General features: G+C 29.3%; 2 protein-coding genes across 2 annotated transcripts in view; one reads left to right on the top strand and one right to left on the bottom strand.

The window, feature by feature from the left end:
• The window catches only part of mus301 (mutagen-sensitive 301), a 55,077-nt gene extending 44,716 nt beyond the window's left edge, over window positions 1-10,361 (top strand). Inside the window, exons 15-16 of the mRNA XM_075365830.1 lie at window positions 3,832-3,966; window positions 7,577-10,361. Of these exons, the coding sequence (XP_075221945.1) occupies window positions 3,832-3,966; window positions 7,577-7,660 (219 nt within the window). The 3' untranslated portion in view covers window positions 7,661-10,361. The remainder of the gene's footprint in view (window positions 1-3,831; window positions 3,967-7,576) is intronic.
• A 3,524-nt stretch (window positions 10,362-13,885) lies between these two features.
• LOC142325846 (modular serine protease-like) overlaps window positions 13,886-21,722 on the bottom strand; it is a 49,987-nt gene continuing 42,150 nt past the window's right edge. The window contains exons 10-12 of the mRNA XM_075367868.1: window positions 18,881-19,037; window positions 16,442-16,587; window positions 13,886-14,151 (exon numbers count right to left, since the gene is read on the bottom strand). Of these exons, the coding sequence (XP_075223983.1) occupies window positions 14,089-14,151; window positions 16,442-16,587; window positions 18,881-19,037 (366 nt within the window). The 3' untranslated portion in view covers window positions 13,886-14,088. The remainder of the gene's footprint in view (window positions 14,152-16,441; window positions 16,588-18,880; window positions 19,038-21,722) is intronic.

Genomic DNA, 21,722 nt, shown 5'->3' with positions numbered 1-21,722 from the left:
AATGCCTTTTCTAGGTCTGTAAATGCCAAGTATGTCGGTTTGTTTTTCTTTAATCTTCCTTCTATTATTAGTCTGAGTGCTAAAATTGTTTCCCTTGTCCCTATACTTTTCCTGAAACCAAATTGGTCTTCTCCTAACACTTCTTCCTCTCAATTCTTCTGTACAGAATTTTAGTTAAGATTTTTTATGCATAACTAGTTAAGCTACTTGCTCTGTATTCTTCACATTTATCTGCCCCTGCTTTCTTTGGTATCATGACTATTTTTTGAAGTCTGACGGAAATTCCCCTTTTTCATAAATATTACACACCAGTTTGTATAATCTATCAATCGCCTCCTCACCTGCACTGCACAGTAATTCTACAGGTATTCCATCTATTCCAGGAGCCTTTCTGCCATTTAAATCTTCTAATGCTCTCTTAAATTCAGATCTCAGTATTGTTTCTCCTATTTCATCCTCTTCAACTTCTTCTTCTTCCTCTATAACACCATTTTCTAATTCATTTCCTCCGTATAACTCTTCAATATATTCCACCCACCTATCGACTTTACCTTTTGTATTATAAATCGGTGTACCATCTTTGTTTAACACATTATTAGATTTTAATTTATATATCCCAAAATTTTCCTTAACTTTCCTGTATGCTCTGTCTATTTTACCAATATTCATTTCTCTTTTTTTATCAAAGTTAAGCAATTTTGTGCTAATTTTACTCTCATGAATTGGCCTTTATGGCTGATGACTTTACGGATCTGAGACCACTAGAATTGACAGACAAGTGTGATCTGTGTTAAATAATAATATTTTAAGTATTAGTGTTAAAAAAAATAAAATTAATGTTAATAAATGGAACAAGAAATTACTTCCTGTAATATAAATGCATTTTTCTTTACAGTCATCATAATGAACTAAATATTTGACATTGTTTAATATAATCAACTTAAAAAAAGAGTAAATAAATGAAATGATCTGATATAAAATTGTAAAGAGTGAAATTCAAATTATAATTTATCATTACACTTATCAATCTAATGTTTGTTAACAGAAACGGTATGCATATCTGTAATAATATGTATGTACTTTTTCTTTTTTAATGATTGTGATAAGTAAGATGAAAAAATGATGTCACTCTTCTTGGGAATCAAACCCAGGATCGTTTGATTAAGAAACCCATTAACTGTGAGTGATATTTTTAATCTAGCATTGTTTTTATGGATTTGTTGATATTTTATCCATGACAATTAGCAGTGAAAATTATTTAAAACTGATCACTTTTGGAGAGACAAAGTGATCAGATTTAATTAATGTATTTAAAAAAAATTTATTTTAGCATTTTACATATAACATTTTCAGTTCTCTTATGCCTATTTTCTACTGGAGTTGCTGTTTTCACTCAGGTTTCAGCTGATGTATTATTTGTGGGTTTTTAATGGTACTCATTTAAAGTACTTCATAGCTTTTTTTGTTTATGAAAACTCAATGGGGCACACTTAAAATGAACATCCTGTAGTTTGTATCTCTAACATAAAATATGTTTACATGGATGTTATGTAAAAACATTTTGTTAGAATTAATTAAATTTTTAACATTATTAAAGTATTAATTTCAAGATTTATGTAAGAATCCACTTGTAGAATAAAACAAAATTAATTTTTTTTTATTGAATGTAAAACCCTTTTTACGAGGGTTATTTTTTTTTTCAAGGTCCGATCAGTCACGATATTAAAATCATAGTGAAAATAAAAACTTTTTTATTTGTAACAAGTACTTGCATAGTTACGCTATTTCTCTACATAGTCGCCACTCCGATTTAGACATTTGTCGTAGCATGGTACTAACTTTCCAATATCCTCGTCATAGAACAGAGCCGCATGTGTTTTCAGCTATGTTTCTACGCTGGTCTGCAGGTCGATGTCTGTGCCAAAATGTTGTCCTAGCCAGCGTTTCATGTGAGCAAAGAGTTGAAAATCGGATGGAGCAAAGCCCGGGCTGTATGGTGACAACATTCCTCTTCGCTTATTCTGAATTGCCCTTCGTAGATGTTGAAGATTCACCCAGTATGAGGCTGCAGTGATGGTCGTGCCACGTTCCATGAATTCCACCAAGAGAACTCCATTCCGGTCCCAAAACACAATAGCCATACACTTTCTGTTGGAGAAGGTTTGCTTGAACTTCTTTAGTTTACTGAGAGAATGAGAATGCATCCACTGTTTGGATTGTTCTTTTGTTTCTTCAGTTTCTAAATGGACCCATGTCTCGTCCCCTGTGACAATTTTGTTCAAAAAATCTTCTCCTTCATTGTGGTAGCGCTGTAGAAACGTTAGAGAGGTGTCCATTCTCATTGTTTTGTGATGGTCGGACAGCTTTAAAGTTCCTGCACCATTGTCGCACTTTGCTGTCACTCATTGAAGTTTCACCATATACATTACTTATTCGTCGATGAATTTCAGCTGCATTACTCCCCTCAGCCTGAAGAAATTGAATTTACTGCACGCACTTCACACTTGGCAGGAGATGCTATTGTTGTAGACATGTTTACGTGCTAGCTGCGTGTTCAGAACTGAACGGAGTGATGCGGTGTGATTGAAGACCATACTAGAAATGCTGCGCAACACATATGCAAAGATTCATCCGATTTTTGCGCGGGTTTTTATTTTGCGACCAATCTGACCTTAAAAAAATAACCCTCGTATAATAGTGCGTTGTGATCACTAGGTACTATGAATAGTATTTTAATGATCTCAGAAGCTTTTTCTCTAAATTAATAATAATAGTCCCTAGCTATTAAAAAATATCTTAGGCTAGATTGTAAATAGTTTATATTAAATAATATTAAAGATATAACATACAAAGTTTTGTTGTAGGTGTGTTAATCAGTAGTTACTATCTGAACTGATTATTTGTTCTGTTTAGTTAATTAGTCATCCTTTTTGACAGCAGACCACTTATCATCTTGAAATGTTACATCTGTTGAATGGACTTTTATCTGGAAACACATATTGTCTTTGTGTCATTAATTTCTTTTTGTGTTACATCTTTTTCTTCATTGCCTTTCTAAAAGCATTTTCTTTTCACTTGTTAATTTTCCTTTCATTTGATTGACATTTTTCTTAAATGCTATTTCCTAACAATTAAAGAATTACTATGATTTTATTAGGTTTTTAAATATTGGGCTTGTAGTTGGACATGTTTAGGTGTAGCTTGATTTAAATAGGTTTTTAATTTACTAAAAATCAGCTATCACTAAACTGTCTTTCAATTTAAAAATTTTAAGTTATATTCAAGATGGTAGATGAAAATTTCAAATATTCATGCAGTTCATTCAATTGTACAGTTTCTATTGTAATGAATTAATAATTAATAATTACGATTAATTAATCGTAATTAATTAATTAATTTGAAATTCTAATACTGTATTCTGTCATAATATATAGCTATTTCCAGACTTTTTAAATACTTATTTTAAAAGTAAATGAAGAAGGTAAAATGAACTGGAAAATAATTACTAGACGAGTTTAATAAAATTTGTCAGATTGTGGGATGCTTTTTTACGCATCGTTATTACATTGTGATTATTAAAATTCACTTTCTTAAATTAAAAAAGAAATTGTGCCTTATCAGGACGCTGCTGCTTTAAGTTTACTGTAGCGGTTGAGGTGGCACATAAATCAAATTGAATGTTCATAACTTGTATTTTTAATTTTTATCTTATAATTAAATAAAAATTTTTTATGATCATTTACATAAATATTTCATGTTTTACTGTTTTTTTTTTCTTCTTTTTTTATAACTAAAAGTATATTTAGATTGAACAATTTTAAAACCTTATAGGGCCGAGCTCGCCAATTATATAATGCAGGGTTTAAGACTGTTAGCATAATTGCAAATGCTGAACCTCAGTCTCTTGTTAAAGCTATTGATCACTTACCTAGGAAAGTAGCACATCAGATAATAGCTGCTGCAAAGGTACGTAAATTATTTATATTCTGTTTTATAATGATGTATGACATTATGATAATGTGTTAATAGTTTATCCCTTGAACTGAGTATCATAGATTTTACAATAATATTTTTATTCAACTTCAGTGTCTTAATATTATATTGGCCGTTATATACGAGTGTGATAAAAAAATAAAAAAAGAATTTTAATGCTTATTAAAAAGAATTTATTTATTCTTTTATTCTGATATTGTCCCCTTCGAAGTAGTCCCACAGATATAGGACATACATATGGCAGCATTTCTTCCAATTCTCAAATTGACAAATCATTGTCCTTTTAATGCTCTTTTAATTTATGAAAACAAGAAAAAGTGTCAGGGTGTCGTATGTGGGGAATATCCTACAGTTGTTTCTGACATGAGAGGATCTTTGTTAAGGAAAATTAGTTTTGATTATGAAATTTCAGCTCTTTATGTATTACTGTATACACATATCAGTGGTTTGATTTTGGATATTTTTTTTGTGTTCATTGATTTTTCTTCCTCATCAATGCATTCAATGTACAAAACTTGTAACTTCAAAAAAGAAAGGAAAAAAATTTACTGCAGTGGAAATGGGGCTAAATAAGAAATCTGAGATAGAAAGAGTTTTGAATTCTTCCAGATACTATTTTTATTTAACTTTATGAACAAAGTAGAATACTGGATAATCTATCTAATTAAGCAGATTAATTTTAGTGAATTTAATATTAGTTCAAAATTCACTTATCTCATTAAACTATGAGTCAATTCAAATATTTTTTATTCATAATTTTCATTTTTACAAATTATGTAGTTTTTATATACATTTGCATAATAATAATAATAATAATAATAATAAAGCAGTATATTATTTAAAGAGTTCTTTTCTAAAATTTATGGAGATGAAGAACAAGACTATACTCTGTTTTTAGTAGATTTATATTAAAAGAGATTCTCTGGGGTATAGAAAACATTTTTCTTAAATTAGTTCTGTGAGATTAGTTTCTCTTAAATTGGCACATTTGGTTTCCTCTGGTAACTCGTACCTGAGTTTCTGATGCTGTACATCAGAAATGCTGGTATTTCTGAGCCTTAAGCACCATGGATCAGTGCTCTCTGTTGTTGGAAACAATGAGGAAATCATAAAACACTGTGTAAGTATTAGGGTATTTCTTTTAACTCTGGGACCACTGTTAGGTATTACTTCAGAGGATGAGATGAATAACAGTTTTTGTAGCTTGTGAAAATGCTATGCCTGACTGGGATTCAAGCCTGGACCTCTGGATGAAAGGCCGTGATGTTATCACTTACGCCATGGAGGCCGACATGTAAATATTAAGTTGAATGAAGTGAAACTGACTAACCAATGTATTCTGCAACAAGTTTATGCCAGGATAAAGGGTTATCATTATAAGAAGGGGCACCACATCAATGGATGTACATAGTTCTGAATAATGGCAACAGGACTAACATCTACGTGTAACTGAATTGAAAATGTCTGAATGGAGGTGAGGCATAACTTGGGTTGAGAAGATTACTGAAGAAGTTTCAAAGTTCTTGAAACCAACTTCCTGAAATGGTATCCAAATGTTGTTTACATTAGTATGATTATGTTATGAGAACTCCAGAGAAACAGATGACATAAATAGCCTAAGATATGATCATAATAGAAGGTATAGTAAACCATTACCCAATAGATGAACATAATTTATTAGCTCTTAGAAATAACTGGCCTTGACATATCAATGACCCAAAATAATGTGAACGGATTTCAGCTTAGGATAATTAAAGTGAAATATCCAATAAAATGAAATAAAAAAAGGTGAGATAGAGAGAAAGAAGGATTATTTTCATAATAGTTTTGTTTGTAATGCTCTAAATAATATTTGGGCTATTCAAAAAGAACTTGACAACTTTAAAAGCATATAAAAATTTATTTAGATAATTTACAGATTCGGTTGAGGTTCATTCATAGCAAAACACATCAAGTTTTGACTATGGTAGTTCATTAGTACCAAATTTGACCAACAGTGTTGTTAAAAATGGATACATTTAGTGGTGCAGAACGTGCATGCTGTGTGTTTTGGTGTCACGATTTGCCATCAGCAACTGCAGTTTAACATAATTTTCATAGAGGAGTGTGGTAGGGAGCCTCCAAGTAGGCATACAATTTACTCTTTATACTAAACCTTCATTGAGCCCAGGTTGTTCTGTCAAATGCTTCCCAGAAGCTGCTGTAGAACTACTCAGAGAAAGATTTGCACATAGTCTGAAGAAATCAATTCAACAAGTATCTTGTGAGAGCTTTCCACAGACTGTTTGGTGCATATTAGTAAACAATTGTACTTGAAACCATAAAAACTAACTGTGGTTCAACATATTACAGATGATGATAAAGTTGCTTGGCTACAGTTTAGTGTGGAAATGATGGATAGAATTGCAGATAACAGTACATTTTCAGACAGTATAATTTTTAGTGATGAGCCACCATTTCACGTCAGTGGCAAAGTGAATATCCATAACTGCTAAATATGGGGTGGCAAAAACCCTCATGAAACTTTGCAGCACATTCGTGATAGCCCTAAGGTCAATGTTTTTTTGTGCCCTAAACAAAGAAAGATGTATGGCCTGTTATTCCAGGAGGCAACTGTAAATGGTATCATTTATCTGGATATGCTTCAAAATTTTCTAAATCTTCAGTTAGACGATGATGGCCAAGATGGGGACACCATTACTATCAGCAAGACGGGGCACCACCTCAATACCACCTAGAAGTCTGAGATTCGTGATACTCAGTTCACAGGTCGGTGGATTGGTCGTGAAGGTCCGACTGCATGACCACCTTGCTCCCCAGATTTGACCCCACTTGATTTTTTTTGTGGGGGTTTCACTAAAGATTGGCTTTACGTATCCCTTTGCCTGCTGATCTTGTTGAGCTAAGATTACAAATTAACGCTGCAGCTGCAGACTTGCTGGCTACAGTTTGGAATGAAATTGACTTCCGGTTGGATGTATGTCACATTTACAAATGGAAGCCATATCAATCCAAACTGAATGTCGGGTGACAAATTTGATGTGTTTTTCTATGAAATGAATTCACCAAATTCTGTAAATTATCTTAATAAATTTTTATATGATTTTAAAGTTGTGAAATCCTTTTTGAATCTCCCATTATAATTTGCTGCTAACCAGTATCAGAAGTATTGAGTAAAAAGTAAATATTTCTGTCTGTAAAACTAATAGAATATGTTTAATAGTTTATTAAACATGCAGTTACTGTGAGGAGACCTCCTCCTCTCTTTTTGCTGTAGTGAACTATGGTTACAAATATGCCATTTTGACATTTATTTTTTATGATGACGTTAACATTCAAATGTACTTATAAATAATTCTTATAATTATTAAGTGGCAAGGTAGATTGTTTTTCATCAGTTGTATATACTGTTATCCAGTCTTCATTATTTTAGATTTTTGCTGTACTCATTTAGCTATCTCTCAGTTTATAAAATATATTTTTTATTGATATGTACTGATTTTAATGTATATTCCAGTTTTGGTGTAGTTAAACAATTACTTTCTTTGAAATTTATGTTATTAACTGACTTTTATGTTTGTAGTTAAAAATAGTTATGACTGCAGAGACACTCCAAGAAGAAGCTGAAGAAGTTCTAGCTGTTCTCCAAAATACACCTACATTCTAAGAACAGATAGATTATACTTACATTCTTGGATTCAGCAATTTAGCTTTTCAAAAATTCAGATTTGTTAGTTATTTTTCTGAGCCATAAAAAAAAAACTGCATACTTTTTAATTATGTAAGTTAAAAAAATTTATATCTGCAGGAAATCATATGAGAAGTTTTTAATAGAGCTTTTAGTTGAACTATTTGATTGTTATCACATTTGTTTTACTATTTAATAAAAGTAGCATGAAAAATTTTATTTTGATTTTTGTTAAATCCTAATTTTTTTTAATAAAGAAAATATTTTTATTTTTACAAATGTTAGACTGAATATTTGAAATAGTTAAGTTAAATTTGCTTAAAAGTTTTGTTGTTTAAAAATGTGCTGTGTTGTATTGCTTTCATTTTTCAAAGTTAGAGATTAAAATTTTTGTTTCTTTATTCTCTCTCTCTCCCTCCCTCTGTCTGTCTCTGTCTCTGCCTCTATGTAGGTCTGTCTGTCATTGGTATTCAGTCCTATGACAGTTTGGCAGCAAGTCTCTAAAGTCCTCTAGCTTGAGTCTTCCTTTTCAGCTCAACATAGGTTTTCAATTGAAGACTCCATCATGCTTGCTATTACTCGGGATAACCATAGATCTTTAATTCGCTGGTTTCCCGTTGCCTTGCGAATTCTATGCCTTTGGCTATTTAGCTCATCCGCCTTTAGGAGACATTTCTCTTTATTACATATGGAGAATTTTAGTGTAAATTATTTTTTAGGTAGGTAGAATTTACAGCACAATCACTATATTTAGGATCACTATATCTGAGATTTATGTATGCATTTGTGAATTTATGAATAGCAATTATTTTTCTATTTTGTGTCTGCTGATGTATTTTGTTTTGTATTTTAATAGACAGCAGTAGTAGTTTTGGTTATCTGTTTCATAATATTTGATGATTACTGATTTTGTAATTTTTATGAAAAAGTTACCTATTTTTTATTGTTTATTTACGTATAATAATTATTCTTGCTACAGTATTTATTTGAGACAGTATTCCAAATTATTAAGTGGCATGATAGATTCGTTCATCAATATTATATAAATATATACTGTCTGTCTTCATTACTTTGTCATTTTATAAAATTTATTTATTATTATCATCTATGAATTACTTTAAACCCGAGATTTTAGTCTTAATGCATTTATATAAAACACAAACTAAAATCTAAACTAAGAATAATATCAGTAAATTTTCTGTCTTGCTCTGTTAGTGAATTTGTATCATAATCATTAGCTCTAGTAACTGTGTGTCTTGAAGTTTAAAGCATGTTAATTACACAAGTATAATTATTGAGAAGCAAGTTGAGGATCTTACTGAAGGTTGGTAGATTTTTAAAAAGATGAAAGTATTGTAATTTAAAACGTTTACCATATCAATATCTCAGAAATTTTCTGTATTTGATTACCAGAAATTTATGTTTTATTCTTTTTACAGTAACTTGTCTTCAAGACCATGTTAATTAATGTAACACAACTTATTTCAAATACTTTTAGACTGGACTTACCTAGTATTTAAATACCAGGGCACTTGTTATCAAATAAAATTTAAAAATACTGACTTCATGCAATCTACAACCACCATTTTATAGTGTAACATTTTCATTTGATGATAATTAGAATTAATTAATAGGTTTTTATTTCAGTTGTTTAGTGATTCATTGTTACTAGAGTAAAGTGTTACTGTTAATATATTATACGTATAAAATCTCAGTTAAACAGTTAATTCATATAATTATCTTATTTCATGTTTTGTTTCAAAGTATAAAAGTTAGGATCTGTTCATTATTGGATATCATATTCATTATTACCCTTTGTCCATTAATAATACTCTTTAGTTTCCCTGATGTCTTTAGCATGATTAAAATGTAAGGATCACATTTTATATTGAAGTCACTGTTATCAAAACTGATAATTTCATTTAACAGTTCATCAAATCATGAATCATTAACACCATCATGACACAATAACACGGTGCTTTGTTCATAGTAATTTGTTAATTTATTATATTAATTAATATAGTAATTTATAGTAGTTATGGAATCTAATTAGTTGAATTTAATTATTCTTGTTTTTTAAATAACACGTATTATTTTATTTCTAAAAATTCAGAATTATAATTTGATGACTAATTTTTAAAAAAATAACTGAAATGTTTAATCTTTGCTGCAGTGACTTCTCATGTTCATCATACATCACATATGAAGAGCATAAATATGAATAAAACCTTAAGTGCGAGATAAAAATAAAAAAATTTCCAAAAGTATTTCCATTTACAAACTATAACAAAAAAAGCTACCTACTATTATATTTTTAGAAGTTATTATATACAATGCTTTTCAAATTAAAATTAGGATATTATTTAGAAATTACACTTTTTTCATATTTTGGATAGAGTATTATCTATCTAATTTTTTCTTATTAATGCAGGGTTTAATATTCTGTAGAGTACATTTTTTTATTATTTTTGTCAAGTTAACAAAGACTTACGTCTCTATATAGAGTTAACTTTTCACAAAGTACCAGAAGAGGTTTAAGTATTTTTGCTCTATAATTTAATTATCAGTGACTAATAATAAATATTTACTATATTTTGTAAACCTATTTTTGTTTATTTATATAAATCTGTTACATGGTTTGGCATGATGTTCTTTTTAAGTTTTTTTATTTATTGATGTGTATATATATATTTATCCATGATGTGCCTAGTGCCTCAGTTTGTGTTATATGTTCTCTTTTAAAATATTTATTTCATTTCTTACTTTATTGTTGTATTTGGAAAATAAATTTTTTAAGATATATAAATTCATGATTTAAATTTTTTTAAATTATATTTTTTATTGAAGTGACTTTCTATTTAGAGTTGTGTTTAGCAAAGATTGTATGGTAGTTTTTAAGCAATCATGTTTGTCAATGTTAGGATCATGAAAATCCAATATTAATTCAATATTACACAAGGTGTTATTGAAAAGTTTTAAAATTGGTTTATAATTTCAAAATGTCAACTTATAGGCTATTGTGATGAATCTCCTTCAAAGTAGTCCCCTTCTGACTGAGCACACAGACTCCAATGGTACTTCCACTTCTGGAAGCCTTCCTGGAAATTTTCTTTCTGAAGTGTGTTAAGAATCCTCTTTGTATTTTGCCTTGATGTCTTCAATTGAGTCAAATCGGTTCCCTTTCAGCGAAAATTTTAATTTAGGAAATTCGTAGAAGTTGGCAGGAGTTAAATGAAGGGAATAAGGGATTGCAGAAGCACAGGAATTTAGAATTTGACCAAAAATTATTATGTGATTGAGAACACATGATAGCCGATGCATTGTGGTGGAGGACCCAATACTTATCTCACAGTGTACAGGCCTTTACTTCTACATATTTTTACGCAAACACTGAAGGACACTTTTATAGCATTCCTGGATGACTGTCTGCTCTCTAGGGACAAATTCATGTTGCACAACTTGTAGAATTGAAGAAAACCACCGAAATTGTCTTCACATTCAACCAACTTTGTCCTGCTTTTTTTGGTTGTGGCAAAGTTGGACCCCATTGCAATGATTGTGCATTTTTTTCTGGGTCATCCACATAAACCTGTTGCCTGTAATTATCCTATTTAACAAATCTGGGTCAGTTTTGACATGATTAATTAATTCTCAAGACACTTCAAGTTGGTGTTGTTTCTATTGGTCTGTCAACAATCTTAGAATTAATTTTGCAGACACTTGACATATGTTCAAATCTTCAGTTAAAATTGACAGAACCATGTAGAAACTTAAATTTCAGGGGATCATCTTTGACTAATTTGCAGCCATGTTTGAAGCAGATAAAAACATTTAACCGGCTCAGACATTTATCCCCAAAAGATGTGTTTAAGAGTTATAAGTCTTCCAAGCTGATTACTTTAGTTTCAAGCAAAATTTGACACAAACTTGTCATTCCTTTTTTTCAACCATTTTGCAAAATCATTAATTTGACAAGAACTGAAAACGTGTCTTCACTCACCAGGATACCACTCTCTACTGAATAAAGATGTCGTGGTTATCTTTTCAGGATATTGCAAGGACAAAACAAGCTTTCCCTTCCACGCCGATGGGAAAACCTATCCCCTCCTATTGAGCAGTGGCAGCACCTGCCTTAAAACTTAATACAAAACCAAAAAATACAAAAATACTTGTCAAAAAAACCTTAATACAAAATATCTGTCATAAAATTAATACAAGATGTAACTGGATTGTATTAATTTTATGACATTCAAATTTCTTTCCTTCTGTTCCCTTTTAATTTGATTAAAACTCATAATTGAGTGTCAACTGTTATTTATCGACTTAATCTCCAATTTTTTTGTTTTATCTTTACTCATCAGAATTATAAAAGATTTATTAGTTTAATTTCTATGTAACTCTCTTTTATTAAAATATATTTATTTAGCCTAATGGATTTTGTATGTATACAAAGTAAATGTCTGTTGAAAATCCTTGCTCCTGAATTCAGCTAACAACATATAAATAATATCTTTTAACAATTTCAGTGTTGTAAAAAATGAAAAATAAATAGATACTTTGTCTATCACAAGAAAATGGTTAAACAAATTGTATAAATTTCACAAGTGCAAACAAACATGCATAGTCAGAAAACCTTGATCCTTTAGATTTTTTCTTTGCTTCAATAATTATTATTTGCCAGTACCAATACTTATATCTGGAGATAATAATTAAGCAAACTGCCTTACAGTCTTATGAACAAATTCACTGACTGCAAAACCTTGATCTTTATGTGTTAATGATTTAATTTTGTTAACTGTGTTATAAGGTTTAAAATTGAGGTCATCCCTTTGGCTGTTGCTGTAAGTATTGAAAAATTGGCATGTGCTGCTTCTGTAATTGATGAACATGTGTATGCATGCGTGCAGGTGCCAAAAATTGAACCGTCCAAGGTACTGCTTATTCACAGTTAATTTGATGTCTACAACAATAAACTTTACTTGATTGTTATTTTTTATACACCACAAGTGGAATTCTTTTGTAGAATGATGTAATTATCAGAATTAATTAGGTTGTACAATTTTACATCATCGGTATCATCACAAATGTATCACCGACAGCCTAGCCCTTGCACCGAGTGATTACCACCTGTTCTGCTACCTGACGGAGTTTCTTTACAGTCAGTAGTTTGACACCAGTGAAGAAGTGTAAACAACAGTAGAAGACTTGTCTTCACAGGCAGCTGATTTCTATGACATGGGCATAAAAAATTTATGCCCATGTTAAAAGGTAAAAAACAGGACTATTATATTAAGCCCTTTATTATTTATTTTGAACCCAAAATTAAAAAAATAATAATAATTTGTAAATGTAATTTCAGTAAACATTACAAGATTTTGTTATGTAACAAAATGAATTTTGAGTACCTTAAGTTGACATCTTTACTCTTTTCCAGAAAGTCCTTTTTTGCCTCTGTGTGATGTAAAATAAGAATCTTAACAGCTTATGAAAAAAGTTACCAAAATAGCTGTTTTTACATCCTGGCAAGTAAGAAAATAATATATGAAAACTTTTTTTTAAATATAAAAAAAAATTTTGGCCACTACAAAGTGAACACCAAATGTTATCAAAATCAAAAATATTGATGCAATAAAATTTTTGAAAATTTGTTGAATACAATGGCATATCCCATGTTGATAGTAGAATTGTCCTAAGTTGAACCTTTTTTGTAATCTTGCTGAATTTAAAATTGATGCGATGAGGAAGTTTTTCTGCAATTATGATTCAGTTTTTTAAAAAATGGGGGTTCGTAATATGTTACATTATATTATTCCTTACTATTTCTCAGGCAAGCTAATTATTATTTTAATGATAATTTATTTAGACAGTAAATATGGCCAAAAAAAATTAAAAAAATTTTGAAAAATTAAAATTGCAAATAGTTTTTTACTTTCTAAGTACTCACCTGTGTAGATCCAAATATGCTCTTACACAAATATGCACATTACAAATAAATTGAATCTGTGCTTGCTTAATTGCTTTCAGAGAGCTCAGCATATGTAAAACCTAGTAATCTATTCTCATTGTTATTTAGTAATCTGTAAATAATTATTAGATTGTTTTCACTTTAAATATATTTTCATTTAATGAACAATTTTGGTTATAATGTAAGAATTAACGAAAAAAATTGAATGTATAATTATTTACTTATATTTAAAGTTTTATTTAACACACCCTCAACCAAGTAACAAAACATTTATGTATTTATTTACTTAATTAAAATATATCATGAAATAAACTGGTGCAATTTACTATTCAGATGTGCTCTCTAATATATCTGTATGCTTAAGTATAAACTTCCACCATAAGGACCATCAATATTTTATTTATTTATTACATTGCCTAAGTTTATAAAAAATTGTTGCTTTTTATTTTCCATTTTCCTTTATTTCTTGCAAAATTTTCTTTATCCATGGTTTGTATAGTGATATCTGTAATAAAAATCAGATCATTTCAAAGTTATTTTTATTATCTATGAATTTATCTGCAATAATTTGTTATCACTAGTTATCTATTATTACATAAATTTTTTTTATGGGGAGAAGGACATACAGTAAGTAGATATAATTATATTTTATACAGAGTAGGAGGCCGAACCAAACGGCTCCTCAACCATTAATTAGTGCTGAAAATAGCCATAACTGGTATTAGTGTCTGCACTCGAGTTTGAGGCATGATTTCAAAACAAATACTGTTTTTTAAAAATTATTTTATGCTAAATTGATGATTTTAGAGTATTAATTTTTGCAATTTTTAAAAATTATATTATCACAATGAAAGCAAAACAAACATTAGTTTTTTGAGCTTTTTGTTGTGTGCTTTGACATTGATTGCTTATTAAAAAAAAAACCACTCGACCAGTGCATTCAAATTTTTATACAAACAAGCTCGTTCTATTACTTCATCATTTACTTAAGGATCAGTATATTTAACCATTTGTAAGTTGTATTTGGTTTGTAAAACCATATTATCTTTGAGTCTACAGGGTACATGCAAGACAAGATTAGTTACTATCATTGTTATTTTAATTTTATGAATTGATATTTAATTTAAAATATTGCTTAACATACATTTATTAAGGATTTTTGTTTATTAAAAATTCATTAAATGGAGATAGTTTACACACACACACACACACACACACACACACATATATATATATATATATATATATGTTCATTATTGGTATTTTAATTTATCTAAAGGCATTAATTTTTTAATGTATTTGCTACTACGAGGTGGAAGTGTTTCTCATCATTTTTTTTCATATTCAAATGTATATTGCTGTTTTAAAACACAGCTTGTTATAAATAGCTTTTAGCTTTATTAATACCCAGATTAGTCCTGCAGTAAGACTGTAAACTACCTTAAACAGAAGATTTATGGGTTAATTATTCTTTGGTTCATTGTTTCCTTCTTTAGGTACTTCTCATTAATGACAGAAACTGGTCGAGCACTGCATGGTTTATTCTTAGTATTCATTTTACCAGTTTCTGATGCATAAAATTTTACTCGCTTTACTTTGAACAATGGTTTCATCACCATTAATGACTTTTAGGTGACTGTGAATGTTACTAGCATTCACCTTTTCCACTGTTAAAAATTCAATTACTGCATATTGTTTTAGGTGCATTGACATAGTAGGCATATTTGTCTCCATAACAAGTGATTGACAGAAATTGAGTGTGCGTAGATCAATGAGTTTTAGGTTAGTGATTTTTATTCTATTGAATATGCTCTTTTTAACTGTGTAATTATTTCTGTTCTGATCTCTGATTATTTCTGTTCTGTTCTGTTTTGATCACAAAATTTAAATGAAATATAAGCCTGTTTTCATAGCATTATTTTGTATTTTCTCCGTGTAAAATATGAAATTCAATAGCTTGTATCTCACGAATGAAAAATTATAGAAATATGAATTTTTGCCACTTTAAACCTCGTTCTTTATTCTGTTTAATTAACATTTCATCCTACAGGTTACGCCACTTTGAATTGAAGTTCATAGGACATTGCTAAAACCATGCGGTACCATTTTATAACTGATTATCTTAGGCAATCTTAATCTGTTTTGCGAAAACTTTAATTTCTCTGTTATGTTAACCTCTAAAAAAATCATAACTTTAGTTGTAATTGAGATTACTGCATGATTTTTTTTAATATTATACAGAAAATATTTGTTAAGATGCATGTTACAATCTTCTTGTATATACACGTATGAGAAGGGGTTGAGATTAAAATGATGATTTTTTGTTTAAACAATTTGTAGCAAAAATTCTACAAGATGTATTTTTTTTGTGTACCCATACACAAGGCACTAGACACTTTTTTCATCCCAACCCATATGTTATGGGTTGCAGTAAATGTAATTCTAAAAATTTAGAAAAGTACTCTTCTCTGTAAGCTAAATAAACTGACCAAGTATAAACATCCTATTCCCAGTTCTAAAGAAAAAAACATTTTTTGGTAGATTCCTAAAATCAAAGAAAACAATGTGGCAACAATAATGAGGTATACTGTTTATATTAAGGTCATTTGCCTACCAGCTGTCTTCCAAATCATCTTCCTGTTTATTAGCATACCAGAAAAAGAAAAGTTCAAAATATTGATTCATATGTAACAATATTTGTAATTTAAAAAAAATTAAAAATTCCGGTTCATTAAAATATTAATTTTCAAAAAAAAATTAGAGTATTTAATTTATTATAATTCTTGTACATTTACCTTTGTAAAAACTGTGAAAAGCCTAGGTTCACATAAAAATCCGTTTGTTCGACGAGGGCTGATGCTTACAATTCCTTCAAGAAACATTGTACCATTTATATTAAACATTAAACCACTTCCACTGTCACCATTGCATACACTGGTACCTAAAATATTAAAAATAAATTACTGAATTAATTAAAACTTACTTAATTATAATTTTACATGTAATAAATTTTTTTTAGCTGGTAACATGTATTATTTTAGAAATTTCTATTATTTGACTGGTAGTAAAGGATCAGAAGAAAGGAATTGGTAGCAGGGGAGATTTGTAGAATCACAATGGAAGAACTGGAATATGCGTTATTGAAGTTTAGGCTGCATAAGAGCTCTGGGCTGGATGGGGTTCCAGTGGACATCCTAAGAGTTTTGTCAGAGCATCACTACTGGTATTTATATAACCAGGCCCTCTTAAGCGAATTGAATACCATAAAGCTGCAAGGAAGCCCAACTGGTGCTAGTTGCAAAGAGGGAGGTGAGGTGATAAACAGTATATACTGTGAGGGCGCCTCACAGTATTGGTGTTGAGTATGTAGCCTATGCAGATGACCTAGCAGTAGTGGTGACAGCAAGGACAGTTTTGGAGGTGAGGTGGTTGGCTAATAGGGTGCTATTGACCTGGTGGACTGGTTAAAGGTGATAGGTCTAGAAGTGTCCGCATAAAACAACTATGCTACAGATGACTGGGCGAAGAAGGATTCCTCAGATCTCTGTGAGGCTGGAGGGCAATATGTGAACCCCTCGACAAGAGCCAAGTACTTAGGAGTATGGCTTGTTGGGACGAGGGGATTCACTGTATATTTCACAGAAACATGCAAGAAGGTGGAGAGAATTACATCCATGGCGGTAGTTTTAATGGGGAATGTGGTTGGAGTACAATGAATTGCAGTACTGTCTCTATGTTATCTAGTTAGACTGAGTATTAACATAGTTAATCAACATAATTCAACTATTAATTGTTGATCAAGCAGTGCTATAGTAAATAGCTGTGTTCTGTAGATCAGAGAAACTGAGAAATTGACATTGTAAAATTTTCAGAAGCATGTATTGTAGTCTTACACAAATACTAAAGTGTAGTACTAAATAAATTCAGTAAAATCTAATTGCTGTTATCACTGCAAAAAAAAACAAAATAAAAACTGTATTGTTAAATACTTTGGTGATAAAATTAGCTTTTTTTAGTAGCCAATCCCATTTATTCTTAAATTCTAACTAGTTTTAAAGTTTAAATTCATTCTGAAATATTATAGAAATATAAAATGTTGCTGATTAGAAATATACAAACTTCATGATGGGCAGCAGTGGAGATTATTCTACTGTTAAACTACTAATTAACTTTCTTTTTGTGCAATATTACTTATTTAATAATAGACTCAACCAAATTTACACTTTATTTTTTTAATAATGTTTTGGAGTGCTTTCAGTTGCTCTTGTGATCTTTTTTTGAAACAGTTGATACATGCCTTAACATTACCAGGCAGTTGAAAATATTCAGATGTGATAAAAAATTTATTATAAATTTGTTCCAGTTTCTTATAAAAAAGTTAATACTGAGTGTGTATATTACTTTTTAACTCTATACATTTGTAATTTTTTAGAAATTCCTGTAAAATTTCTTAATAAACCTGAGCTGGGTAGAGACAGTAGTAAATTGTTTATTGACAGGAGTGCATATACGTTATCGGCTTTAGTTTTTCTTATGTTAATCATGTATGTAAAGTATCTAAGGTAAAAGTAACAGTCATATTTGCAGTATACAAGAGTAATGATGTTCATTATACAATAAATCCCTTAGTATTAGAATCACTTGTAGAGCTGAAAATCTACATGTAAGTAGACTAAGCATGCTAATATTTACAGTATATTTGACACAGTAAAGAAGTCATACAGAAACTTTGATCTTTCATCTCTGAGCCACACATATTATAAATCAAAAATGGACAATAGATTTTTAGAAACAAAGTTTGAGTAGTCAAAAGTATCAGTATACAGGTAAAATGGTACATGATTTCACATTTTTTAGTTTTCTTTAATATCATTAGTTGTTTAATTCATAAATTTATGTTTTCAGGCATATGGACTGATGTTGGATGACTGGATAGTTTTGTGACCCCTCTCTTGTCATTTTTTGGGTTATAGTAATAAAGAGTTTCTAAAAAATATGTCTTCAACTGTTTCCAAAATTCATTATTAGTAACAGAACTCATTTTGACAAGCCAATTTACGTCAAACACATGTTCTGGTCCAATTCCAAATAATGCACTATCTGGAAGTTGCTATAAACTAATGCTCAGCAACAATCAAATGTAATTTTAAAGCAATCAGATGTTTATGTTTTAAAGTTTTAGAACTGTTAATTTAAAGTTGTTACTTGATTAAAAATTCATGAAATTTGCTTACCATTTGTGTAACCTGCACAGAATGAAGTATATGTAACATACTTTCTGAATTCTAAAGGTTCATCTTTAATACATTTTGAGCTGTCTACTAATGGAATTTTGGCATATCGAAGTTCTTCACTGGGTTTGTCAGTTTCTGTGAAACCCCATCCGGCAACCTGTAAAGTAAATTTGTTTACTGTGCTTAATTATATGAAAGTCATTTCAAACGAGTTAAAATAGAACATTCTGATCACTTAAATTTTAGAAATTATTTATATGAAAAATCATTCTAAATTAATAAGAAACTTAAAATAGTAGTTAACATCTTGGTGTAACTGTCTATTTATTTTTTTTAGGAATTACTATTAAGTTGGTGGAACCTCTTAAAAAATTTGTAAAATAAACAATTCAAATTAATAGAAGTTTCTGTAGTCAAATTTTTTAAAACGATTTAAGAATCTTTTAACTTTATAACAAGTTGCTGGATCCACATAAAATAACTAATAAAGATGTAATTTCTGCAAGAATTGAGAGGTCTGTTCTAATAAAGAGAGTGCTAATGTAAGATAAAAAAGAAATTACATCTTGAGACTTCTATTTGACCTATTCTAAATGCTTCTCCTATTTCAGTGTAATGTTAGTAATCATTCAATTTTTTCAAAAAAATAAAGCTGTGAATAAAAAACACTATTTTGATATGATGAGTTGATCCCCCAATACATATCTTCTAATTCAAGTTATTCCAAGTAAATAAATAATTTTTTTATTCTGATCAGTATATAATAGTACATTATGTAGATCACTTCAGGAATGAGTAGGTATGCTACTTCATGGATAAAAATAGAACATCCCAATGATTTACCTGAATTAATCAAAGGAAACCATGATCAGAGCAGCATCACACAATACATAATTATTAAATAAAAAATAAATGTGATTAAAGCCCACACTAACTATTAAAAATGTAAACATGTGAAATACTACTAAGGTAAATAAAAAATACTAGATATAAAAATAATTCAGAAGGCTGTAATGAAAATTGTTTAAGCACCTATTTATGTACACATTAAAAGAGATGTACAAAATTCAGGGTTTTTTAAAATTTATCAGCAATATTTGAAAATTCATCATGACATTATTCTGTAAAAAAATCTTTTAATTGTATTTTAAATAAATTGATGGTAAGATATATTTTAATTGTTCAGTAATTTATTAAAAATAGCAACAAAAGCATAATAAGGCTCTTTTTCTTAAGCTGAGGTATTTTTGTTAAATTATATGAAAACAATATAAGTATATCCTTATACAATGTATTGCATTTTAGTGTATAGATGGTACTTCTGTATTGATTTAATGCTAGTAAATTTTCAGTATATTTAAAAAATAAAGTCAGTGATAAAGTACGAGATATAACTCATAGATAACATGATGAACATTAATGATTTTTATTAAACAAAATTTCGTAGTTCTCCTGCCAACTTGACAAGGGTTTATAAATGGTTTCATTGGCCAATTAATTAAGGATGTTTATTTTTCACAGAAATATTATTGAATCTATTGTTATACATGATGATTGGTGGTGAAGATTATGCAAAATTGTTAACTTTTTAATGACAAACTGTACCATTTACATTTTACAGATTTTTTGTACATATCATTGCATATTCAATTGCCATAGTATCCTTATTCAGTGACACTATTGCTATTGTACTGCTTGTGGCTTTGTTGATATTTAGTTAGGATAGTCATAAAGTACATCTGATTTAAAAAGTATGTCTGTTTATTTAGTAGATTATTATATATTAATATCTTTTTTTGTATTGCACATTGTTCAGATGTCAAGAAGTGATTCATTTTTTGCATGTATAAAAAACACGTTTTTAATGATTTCATTTTATGTATTTGTACTATAAAATGCTTCTATTTGTTCATTTTATTTTTGGGCAGTTAAAGTAGCTTTTACATTCCTGGGGTATTGTGTTTTGGTTAGTATAATTTCTGAATTATTGATGGTTTATTTTTTCCTAAAATGTGTTTCTTATCCAGCTTTAAAAATAATTTATAATTTATTTTTGTATGCTATGATGTATCAGTTGTTTTATTTATCATTCTTTTTGTTCTTATTTTTACTTATTCTGTAAAGGTATACAATAATGAATGTATTGAAAAGTTCCATTTTTGTGAAATTATTTATTACATAAATAATAATATAATATTAATTATTTTATTTTATATTGTCGGGTATTCTTTAGTATTCAGATGACAGAGGTTAAAAAATATATTCATATAAATATAGTGTGTATTTATATATTACACGTGCATGCGCGCGTGCACACACACAATATATATTATATATACATTTATATATATTATAAATATAATATATGATTCACTTTCTGGGAATCAGGGTGTATATATATTCTTCCGGAAATCTAAGCATTAGTATATGGTTGGGTGATTTTAAGTATTGTGAATAATTGTATTATATATTGTTTGTGTACATGCACACACACTTATTTTTAAAAAAGTTGTATTTCTGAACTATTTTTTGTTATGGTGGTCAAGAAAATTAATTTTTTTAAGATAATATTGAGCTGTGAATTCAGTTTTCAATATGATGAGGGTCGTAATATTTAAACATATATTTTGTAATATTTTATTCTTTAGGTGTGTTAGTTGTTTATGAGTATTCTAAAAAACTATATTAAACATTTATGCTATAATGCTGGAATCAGGGATTCTATTGGAAGGAAGTTTGTATCTAATTGTTTTAGAATTTAATATAAATTTTGTGTGATATTCTGTATATCTGTTTGTTTTAAAAATGTGTTCTTTAAGTGCTTGTTTTATGTTACAGCTTG

Source organism: Lycorma delicatula, chromosome 5, assembly GCF_047948215.1.
Source record: "Lycorma delicatula isolate Av1 chromosome 5, ASM4794821v1, whole genome shotgun sequence".
Classification (NCBI taxonomy): domain Eukaryota; kingdom Metazoa; phylum Arthropoda; class Insecta; order Hemiptera; family Fulgoridae; genus Lycorma; species Lycorma delicatula.
Note: the sequence above shows the minus strand (reverse complement) of the source record. Positions and strands in the feature narration are given on the sequence as shown.